The sequence below is a fragment of the Macrosteles quadrilineatus genome, unplaced genomic scaffold (genome assembly GCF_028750875.1).
Source record: "Macrosteles quadrilineatus isolate MER2022 unplaced genomic scaffold, UCM_ALF_1.0 Scaffold_2__2_contigs__length_208266976, whole genome shotgun sequence".
Taxonomy (NCBI): domain Eukaryota; kingdom Metazoa; phylum Arthropoda; class Insecta; order Hemiptera; family Cicadellidae; genus Macrosteles; species Macrosteles quadrilineatus.
In genome coordinates this window covers 33,553,487-33,564,551 of record NW_026542595.1, presented here as the reverse complement: position 1 = coordinate 33,564,551, position 11,065 = coordinate 33,553,487, and the positions used below count along the sequence as shown (strand labels likewise).

Below are 11,065 nucleotides of genomic sequence, written 5' to 3'. Positions count from 1 at the left end.
ATAAGACAAATTAAATGTCCAATATGTCCTTTACAAAAATGAAGTGGTGTAATCAGTACATTAAAACAAATTAGAAATACTGCTACTGATTGTAACTCTTTTAGGTGTGCTAGTGGAAGACTAATTACTTTTTTAATAAAGAAAATTACTATAATTGGACATGAAGGAGACAATATATTTATAATATCTACTCACTTTATTAATTTATGCTAACGTTTAGTCAGTTTAGAGATACTTTATGCGAGGACGATTAATTGCATAATGATTTTGAAATAGAAATATTTCTGTTGAGAAAATAAAATTTGTTGAAATGTTTAGTTAGCTTTTGCGTGAATCTATACAAAAATTATCCAAGCTCATGATTGCAGAACAAACTTTATTACATAAATTTCACGTAAAATTATGACCAGGCTAATGAAATCATCCATCACTAAATGTTCTCCTAGAAACTCAATCATAGCTTGCAATGAGTAAATATGCTATAATTACTGAGGTGTTTGCTGCAACTTATTTTCAATGACTTCATAACCTGGTTTTCATTACCGTTAATGCATCCACTACACAGCCTTCGTAAGTATAGTCTCCGGGACGACTTAGGTTCATTGCACAAAACCACTATTAGTATTAGTATTACAGAGGAGTACAAAATGATTATCGATGAAATGGAGATTATACTACTAGTTTCCAACATGTTTTTCTATTTAGCCAAACAGGGTGGGTGGGTTACAGTTGTTTATTCGTAGTGTAAACATAAAAAAAACATTTATATTTAGGTTTGTGTCGGCCATAATCCGTCATAGTGTTTTATTTCTTTTGTCAAAATTACTGTAGTTGTAAATCATAAAGACCTATTAAAATTTGAAATTATCTTAAGTAATCACTCACTGAGTTTAATTTAATACATATTTGTTCAAATATATAATTTTAAAAATGACTATGTATCTAGCTTAATCGTTTTAAACATGAGAATATTCTGTAGTTTGTTGTTGCCAATTTTGGGAATTGACGCTGACGTTTTGTAACGTTGTTTAACGCACTTTAGTTACGCATTAATTCATAAGTAACTATAACTATGTATGTACGACACAACCCGAAGTAATACAACATGAGGTAGTCATTAGATAATTCTGTGGTCATTTAGAGAGAGATTTCCAGTTAAATATATCCAACTCCCTCATTTACGACTCGCAGTTCGTTAGAAAAGTAATGAATAGCTCTATATGTGGACATCTGTGCTGAACACGTGCTTCTGGACAACATTGGCAAACACTTTGTTATAAATCTAGAGGTCGACACACAGCTGTTCCCTGTGTATTGGTCCCGTTGTCGTGGTTAAACAATAAAACTAAGAGAGAAAAAATATATATATGTGAATAGTAAGAGGAAAGTTGGTGTTTGTGAAAATTTTTTATTCATTTCATTGTTAGATAGTAATGGCATTAATTAACATCGTTTTGGATTGACTTATTTCAGTATACTGGACTACTGTATAAGAACTTTATTGGTAATACATTTTTTTCAATTCGTGTGAACACACTAAGACGATTATACGCCTTGCTGCAAGAAACTTAAAACAGATTTGATGGTAATTTAAGGGATTGTAATAGGGATGGTCCTTGTTTATAAGCTATCTTAATTAGCAGTATACTATTATCATCGTCATGTCTATTGTCCTCTTTAGGTACTGTGGTCAGAGATTTTCCTGTGGCTATTGGGCAATTGTCCCTTTCAGTCTTTCTAGCTACGGAGATGACTTTTGCATCGTATCCCACTACACCACGGACGTAGTAATCATGTCTAAAATGATGCTGAAATTATAGTGTATTGCCTCTCACTGATACACAGGCAAGACTGGTAATGTTCGACATTCTCCAGGTCTACTGTTGGTACGACATGAGCACTAAGGTTTATTTATAATGTGAAGAAATTTGACCAAATTAGTGAATTCAGATCGAAAAGCATACACTATCCATTTCTGATCTGCAAACTTCAATTTTGGTTCACAAGACACTGCTCACAAACCTGCCTCAATATCTTAATACCAAGTTGGCACGAATATTGGAGGTTTGGGAGTGCAGTACTCGCCAGGAAGGCCTGTTGCAGTTACCGCGGGTCAGAACCATCGAAATTCGATGGTCAGAACTAAGATGGGAGAAAAGGCCTACTTTGGACCCCTGGTTTACAATGCTTTGCCATAAGGGGTAAAACAAAAAAGATTACAGGCATTCAAGAAGAATGTTAAAGGTTTTGTAGTTTTATTTCTGTAATAATCTTTTATTTTAATTTATTTGTAATAGTCAAAAGTTTGCATGTAAAAATGTATCTGATGTACGCTGGATAAATAAAGACGTTATTTATTTATTTATGAAATTGATTGTTTGTTCCCAACACCATACAATGCATTTGTGTAATGCCATCCATTATTTTTGGCATTAAACGTAACGAAAACAACCAAAGCCAAAACATCAAGTTGCAAGACATCAAAAGACTGGTTCACATCTCTACTTTCATGGCACATGTTTGCGCTTACCGCCGCAACCTCTATCTCTTTCTCTTCACCATTTGACTACATATGTTTAAAGGTATGTTTATTAAGGTTCTTTTGTGCAGTATTACTGAACCTGATCCCTCATATGCTTGTTGCTAGGGGACTCGCCTGCAAGTCTGAGCACTGCTCCTTATCTTAGAAGTAGTGGCCATCCATTGTTGCCATTTAACATTGGAAAAACAAAACATTGATCAATGTCAGGAGTTGCAGGACAGTAAAATACTGATCCACTAATCAAAACCATCCAGCTCCACCACTCTGCTGTATCGAGACCTCCTCTCTAACCTAACTATTTCCTTGAATAAGAAGTTGGTTAACTATGTGTTTGTGCTTTCAAAGGTGCGAGCTTTAGGGGGCTTTAAAGTTTCACTGGATTTGTTCCCCATATGCTTGTTGCTAAGGGCCTCACCTGTACTCTATCTTGTATGATACCCACAGTATCAGACGGCCGACCTTGGCTGGCCTTGTGGCCGCCTCCTGCCTTACGTATCCCTCGCCACTCGCCACAAATAGCACACGGCCAGACTAAGTGGTTGTATTATTTATACAGGACAGGGAATGTGTAAATCAGGGTGTGCTGATAGTATTAATGTGACGACCACGCGCCGTGTGGCCGAAGCTATAAATAGCCAGCAGATGGGCGCGTTCTGGACCTCTTGGACCTTTGGACCAGCCGTTCTCTTCAACACAAGTTAATTGAAAACAGACTTTTAAAGTTTCGTGTCTGAGAAGGCGGAAAACAAAATAAAAATACATTTTCTCACGTCAAAAATGTTTGCCGAAGTCATATAACTACCAAATAAAACATAAACACCATGTTGTTTGATAAGCCTTATTATTATTTATCAATAGAGTTGGTTATCATACATATGAAATATATGACGGCTGTTGGTACAGTCTCGGATAGTCCATCCCCATATCCGAAGACTACTTTGTGTCCAGATGTTGTGCTGAAAGAAATCCTGGGTTGTTAGACGTTTACTGGTCGTTATCAATTAAATTCACGAGGGAACTTAGAATTCAACTTAAAGCGCATTGGAATTCCATATTTAAAACAATCAAGTGTTACAACATTTGGTTCCATACAACAGTCTCTCTTCTCTAGGAATACTAGGAGGAGTGAGAAACATTCACGAAATTAATTTGATTGGTTTTTAAATATTAGTCGCCCAAGGATATAAAAATACCAAAGGGAGACAGAGACATTGGGTCTATAAGGTCTAAGAGTCCGATGAAGAAAAATTATCACAAAGAATCACAATTCCCATCACCTACATTCCCCAAAATAGTTAACAATTATTATCTTTCTAATACGACAAAGTCAATCTTTGGAAACTAACAGTTAAAAATGTTCTCTATATCCTTGGTTAATTGAATAGTAATATAACAACCATTTGTCTTACACTGACTTTCATAGAACTGTACTTGACTCCTTAGACCTCAGTAGGCATTTGCCTACTTTTGGCGCTTTTATTTTTATATTCTCCTGGGACTTTATTTTCATCGTTGGGATAACTTTTTGGAATCATGTCTTTCTGATTCAGAGTTCCTCTGCCGCATAAACTCCAGAGAGTCGGGCATGGAATAAATTTCTACGACAGCTGAAAGCGGTGACCCGATAGACCATTGGCACGTTCTCAAACACATTTTGGGGAGAGATGGTTGAAGGAAGGCTGAGGACTCTCTAATACATGGATCATCAATGACAATTTATTTGTATTAACATCGATCCACATGTTTTGGAAAGGAGCCTTTTTAGAAATTTATATCACATAACACCTTGATAATATCATCCGTTGCGAATCACCCACATAGCACACCTACCTTAAAAGAAGGCACTTAATGTGAACTCCCTGTCATGAACTTTCATCATGGGATCTGTGGTGTCCCATTATAAGTCATAATCTACATTATTGAGGCCCAGACAGTGTGTTTTCCCCTCGTAGTTGTAGTGGCAGGCGTGTGGGCCTGGACATGCAGCTCGGCGCCGTCGTCCACCACTCCACACTCCAGATGGAGGAAGCTGTAGCTGACCAGGAATGTAGAGACTGAGGGCGGAGACGCCACTGCGGTCGACTAACGGCTCGCCCAATTGTAATGCGAAACACGTTAACTCTTCTTGCATTCACATTAGTTTTACTCAAGTAGTTTGCTCGCTTTTAGCTAAATAACTAATGACTATTCAAATTGGAGACGTCCAGGCAGCTGGCAAAGAACTGGTAGTTGACACTCAGCAAATGTAATACTGAAGTGGTCGAGGTCTCAATTGCAATCAATGAATAAGCATTCTAACAAGGCCAACAAACGTTTTTTGAAATTGAATTGAATGATTAAAATCGTGATCTGAGATATTGTTTTTACCATGAACAAAACAACGTATCTGTACTGGAACAATAAACAAAGATCGTTAGGAAATTACTATGTTTAAGAATTTTTGCTAGAGACTTTAACGTTAGGTTGCTCAATTCACTAATGAATAATTGTATCAGTATAAATTGAACTTCTTACACGTGTTCTTTATTTATTTGCATGTATTTGGAAGTTAGGGATTATATCAAGCCTTTAGTGCTGGATATAATCTAAAAAAATACATATATGTATACAGCCCGTTGTGACAATTGATAAGAAGAACAGTAAATCACTAAAGTTACTTTACAGTTTTTGAACTGGTTAAGTTACTGTTGAAGTTGAAGTTACTAATCGAGATGATATTTCTATATTGTGCCGTTGTCGTGGGTTCTAATCCTAATTTATTGAGTTTATCGGAACACGTGGAAAAATTGTTGCTTCTTAAGGTCTTATAGAGGCTCCTTTTAGCGAATTTCCCATTTAGGGAATAAGCTATTACCGTAGTACTCATAGTAAGACCTGGACCCGGGACCAATTTACTTTTTCATTTTGATGTCCCCAGACAATAAAATTACATTATTTTACATATTACATTTTACATTATTTTTTTTAATTATTTTCAAACCAATAATAGTTGTTATTGTATTTGCTGAATGTTCTAAAAATGAACAGATTGTAAATAAAATTGTGATGAAAAAAATGTTAACAGTTTTTCTTGAAGATATAACGTGTGTTTAAAACAAGTTAATACTACTACTAACTGTAACTTGAATCAAGTTGTCCAAGTGATATTCTTTTAAAAACTCAACTTAGTGTTAGTGTAATGTGATTTCAATAAGAATAAGTATTGTGAATTCACATTCATAAGCAACATCACCACTAAGAAAGTTGATGGGCCCAAGTTGGTGGGACCCAAATATTTTTTTAGGAAAAGTTTATGCGTGAACTTTTTTTAGTTTAGTGTGACAACGGTTTTTAATTTCAATTTTTCACTTTTAATGGAAGAATTCAATACTTTTATATATAAATTTTTAACCTCCAGATTTTATAGCAAGACAAAAGAGATTTATTTCATTGTAATCGAGTTTATTTTTCAAATGTAACTCTTCGACATAAAAAATGCAGAGGTTTGTCAATTATTGATCTTGTTTGCTTTATAGGTTAGTTACTTGTTGCTGCCCCGTTCTTTGTTTTTAACTTCTTTGCTCATCCTTCTATGACTTCTATTTTCTTTTCTTCTTTGCGCGTGTTCTGCGCCTTTTAGGTATGGCCCCTTTCTTTTCTTCTTTGTGCGTGTTCTGCGCCTTTTGGGTATGACCCCTTTCTTTTCTCCTTTGCGCGTGTTCTGCGCCTTTTGGGCTTGGCCCCTTTCTTTTCTTCTTTGCGCGTGTTCTGCGCCTTTTGGGCATGGCCCCTTTCTTTTCTTCTTTGCGCGTGTTCTGCGCCTTTTGGGCATGGCCCCTTCCTTTTCTTCTTTGCGCGTGTTTTTAGCCTTTTGGGCATTACCCTTTCTGTAGAATTTCGGTAGCGTGTGGAGTGGACTGTATTTATAAGTTGAGTTTGATTCTTCAAATTAGAACACTGAGATACAAGAGTAATAGTTTTAATATACAAATAAACTTTCAATGATTTTACAGAACAGAACTTTAAAGAGAGATTACAAAAGAGAGAGGGATCTTCATCTTGATGTGTTTGTTTTCAACTAACAAATTACTAATACATTATTTCATTGTTAAATCCCATATGTTGTTTTAAACATTAAAACAAATTAAAAACCAATGCCATCTGTATTTATTTTTAGTTGATAGAAAGTATTATTATAACAAATCACAATTAATTACACTGAATACTGAACATACCCCCGCCCGTGAACCACTAAGAGGGGTTCACCTAATAATGAAGTATTGAGAAAAAAATTATTTTAGAAATGAACATATTATTTACAATAAACTGATGGTTAACAGTCTAACTTCTTTCGTCATTCATCATTGATTGGTAGGGGTGAGACTTTAGTTATAGGTCTGGAGAGTGTTCCTGATGAAGTTTTTAACTGTACAACTCGTACAAGACCATCTTGCCCTGGGGAAGTTGAAATGACACGTCCCATTCGCCATGAAAGGGGAGGTTGGTTTGGTTCATGCAATAGGACAAGATCTCCAATTTTTATGTTAGGTTGAGGACTTCTCCATTTCCCTCGTTGTTGCAACGTGTAGAGGTATTCTTTTTGCCATCTTTTCCAAAAACTTTGGGTTAATGCTTGAACAAACTTCCACCTTGACAATCTGTTTGTTGAGACATCATTCCAGTTAGCTTCGGGAAGAGATAAAAGAGGTCCTCCAATCAGAAAATGACCAATCAGAAATTGATGTTAAGCAATCAATTTCGCTGGGGTCAGATGAAAGTGGGGTTATGGGCCGTGAATTTAGAATTGCTTCGATGCGAGTGGTTAGTGTGATGAACTCTTCAAGAGTAAGAATCTGTTCGCCTATGACTCTCCGAAGATGGTGTTTGACACTGCGGACAGTTCTCTCCCAAAGGCCACCTTGGTGTGGAGCTGCGGGGGGTAAGAAATGAAATGTAATGTTGTTTTCCATTGCAAACTTACTAAGAGCTTCTTGAGTTTCTTTCTGGACGAAGAAATTCTTAACAATCTTTTGAACTTCATTAGCGGCACCTACATAATTTGTTCCGCAGTCCGAGTAGATGTTGCTACACAACCCTCGTCGAGAGACAAATCTCGTCAATGCTGCTAGGTAAGCTTCGGAACTGAGATCTGTAACAACCTCTAAATGTACAGCCTTGACAGAAAAACAAATGAAGATACAAACGTATACTTTGATTGGACAGGACTTCCTTAATTTGCAAGGTTTAACTGAGAATGGGCCTAAAAAGTCCGTCCCGCAGTTGTTGAACACTCTTGAGGGTAGGACTCGTTGTGGAGGAAGATCTCCCATTTTCTGAGTTGTTGTCTTAGGATTGCATTTGAAGCATCGGATGCACTTGTAAACTCTTCTTCGAATAATACTTCGAGCAGATAGGATCCAAAACTTCTGAGATAAAACTGCTTGTAAAAACTGAGGTCCAGCATGCAAGTGTTTCAAATGGTAATGATCAACGATGAGATTGGTGACATGGTTAGTTTTGGGCAATACAATAGGATGCTTTGCAGCGTAGGATACTTGAGAGTGCTTAAGGCGGCCTCCAACACGAATCAATCCATTTTCGTCTAAGAAGGGGGAGAGAGACGCGAGACGAGAGGAACAAGGTTTTCCATCTTTCAATCTAGAAATATCTTCAGAAAAGACAGTTTGCTGAATCATTTTACAGATAGTGATTGTTGCTTTATCAAGCTCTTCAAGCTTTAAAAACCCTGATTCTTTAACCTGGTTTGTAAGGTTATTTTTGAAGCGTAGAACGTAAGCAATGACTCGCTGGAGGGTTGACCAAGATGAAAACCTGTTGAATAAGTCTGGTTTTTTAGTTGTAACCATTATTGGTAAAGGTTCGATCTTACGTTCTGGCAATTGTTCGTCTTGGAGAGGGGTGAAGCGAGGAATAGGCCATGATTCCTGATCCAGAGATAACCAATTGGGACCGTTCCACCATAAACTGTTGTCTTTCATAGAAATGGGAAGGGTTCCTCTACTGGCAATGTCAGCTGGATTACAATGAGTTGAGACATGTTTCCATATGTAAGTAGGAGTAAGTTCTTGAATTTCTGAGACTCGATTTGCAACATAAACTTTTAAGCGGTAGGGTACAGTTTTTATCCATGACAAGACTACAGATGAATCACACCAAGCATGTAATTCGTTGACAAGATAATCTTGAGAGAGTAGAGAGTTGCAATAGTTCAGGAGTTTGGACAAAAGATGGGCACCACACAATTCTAGTCTAGGGATGGAGATCTTCTTAAGAGGAGCTACTCGAGCTTTGGCAATTAACAGATGTACGTTGATTTCTCCGGAAGAACTTACACATCGCAAGTAGACACAAGCTCCGTAACCTGTTTCAGACCCATCACAAAATCCATGTAAACTGATATGAACAGCATCAGCTACGGAAACATATCGAGGTAAGCTAAGTTCACTTAAGAAAGGGAGTTGTTGGAGGAACTTAGACCATTTTTCAGTTAGATCCGGAGGTACAGGCGCATCCCATGATAAACCTAGTGCCCATAAAACTTGTATCAACGCTTTTACCCAAAGAGTGACTGGAGTCAACCAACCGTTTGGATCAAATATTCTGCTAACTGTTCCAAGTATACCTCGTTTAGTGGGAGGCGTGTCTGGGATATTCAACTGATAAGAGAAAGTGTCTGAGTTAGGTGACCATTTTATACCTAGTACCTTGAAATAAGGTTGATCTGAGGAGTTGAAATATAGAGGAGTTTCTTTGTAAGAGTCGGGGAGAGTTTCCATGATTTGAGGGCAGTTGCTAGTCCATTTCCTCAGTTCGAAACATCCTTTTAAAAGAAGTTGTTCCACCTCATTTCTTAGTACCAAAGCTTGTTCTATGCTGTTGGCACCTAATATTAAATCATCTACATATACTTGTTTCTTTAAAGCCTCAGCTGCCAGAGGGAAGTTTGCGCCTTCATCAGTGATAAGTTGGTGAAGTGTCCTTAGTGCCAAGTAGGGTGAGCAGTTGAATCCAAACACAACTGTAGTTAAACGGTAAACTGAAAGGGGGTCGTCTTTGTCATCTCTCCAATACAACATTTGATAGTTTCTATCATCTGGGTGGATCATTATTTGACGAAACATTTGTTTGATGTCACATGAGAAGACAATAGGGGAAAGTCTAAACTTTAACAGAATATCATTAAGATCATTATGTAGTTTTGGCCCGGTATGTAGAATATCGTTAAGGCTGACACCTGAGGAGCTGCGTGCGCTTGCATCGTATACTACACGAAGCTTGGTGGTTGAGGAATCTACTTTGACAATAGCATGGTGAGGTAAGTAAAATTGTTTATTATCACTGTTTGGAGGAGGGTTAACAGGTTCCATGTGACTAGATGACAATAAATCATGTATGGCTTTACTATACTCTGCTTTAACTTCAGGCTGACTTTCTAATTTTCTTTCAAGTGATAGGAATCTATTACGAGCGCAAAATGATGAGTCACCAAGAGGGGGATGATTTTCTTTTATGGGTAGCCTAACAAAGTAGCGTCCATCTGAATCCCTAGAGACCGTGTTTAGAAAGTGATTTTCACAAATTTCTTGTTCAGATGTAATATGATGTTTGATGGGAGGTTCCTCTAGAGTCCAAAATTTCTGCAGAGAATTGTGCAAATCAATATCTTGAGTACTTAATAAAGAAGAAAGATTACCCTTGCATTGAGGGGCTGTTTTGTGAGGGACTACAGCAGGAAGAGTTGGGGCAGATCCTATGATAAGATATCCAAATACAGAATTCATGGCAGCAGGAAGATCCTTGTTAAGGATAATGCGTTCACCAGTGATCACTTTAGCGAATAGATCAGCACCTATGAGCATATCTATCTTACTAGGCAGATGAAAAGTTGGATCAGCCAGGACCAAATGTTTGAAGTATTCTTTAACATTAACTGGAACTTCTGAGTGTGGGAGGTTTGAGGTTATTCTGTCTAGAATAAGGACTGGGTTGTTATCAGCAATCATTTCTCCGCTAAGAGACGATATGTTAACTTTTGACACACCTTTAGATTTAACTTCTACTGATGATAGGCCATCTATCTTGGAATTACTGGAAAATGTCCGTTTAAGCATAAGCAGGTTAGCAATATTTTCTGTTACGCAGCTTACCATAGATGCGGAGTCAATAACGGCTCGGGCTACAACTGTGTTACCGTTATTAGCTTTCAAGTGTACCAATGCAGTGGCTAGCAATATAGTGGTATTAGGGTTGGAGGAGACAGCTACAAAGGGAGGTTCAGGGTGATCAAATGTTTTATTCATTTCCTTGGGCATCGGACCATTATCTTTAGGCTTTTGATTAAGCTTATCGTTAGGCCTATTATTAGTTTGATGTAAGAGGGAGTGATGTTTCAGTTTACAGTGAAAACATGTTTTATTTGACTTACAGTCTTTGACAGAATGAGCGGTACCTAAGCAGTTCAAACAGAGGTGGTTTTTCCTCACAAAATTGTATCTTTCCTGTACGGACAAATCTTTAAACTCT

At 37.4% G+C, this 11,065-nt stretch overlaps 1 protein-coding gene across 1 annotated transcript; it reads right to left on the bottom strand.

Moving 5' to 3' along the window:
• Positions 1-7,203: 7,203 nt before the first annotated feature.
• LOC128984055 (uncharacterized) lies at positions 7,204-10,854 on the bottom strand. The gene has a single exon (XM_054403339.1). The coding sequence runs from the start codon at positions 10,852-10,854 to the stop codon at positions 7,204-7,206; it is 3,651 nt and encodes a 1,216-aa protein (XP_054259314.1).
• Between the last annotated feature and the right edge of the window lie 211 nt (positions 10,855-11,065).

What these genes read in the sequence shown, in the direction of transcription:
- LOC128984055 (XM_054403339.1), bottom strand. Translation starts at nt 10,854, where the DNA reads ATGCCCAAGGAAATGAATAAAACATTTGATCACCCTGAACCTCCCTTT.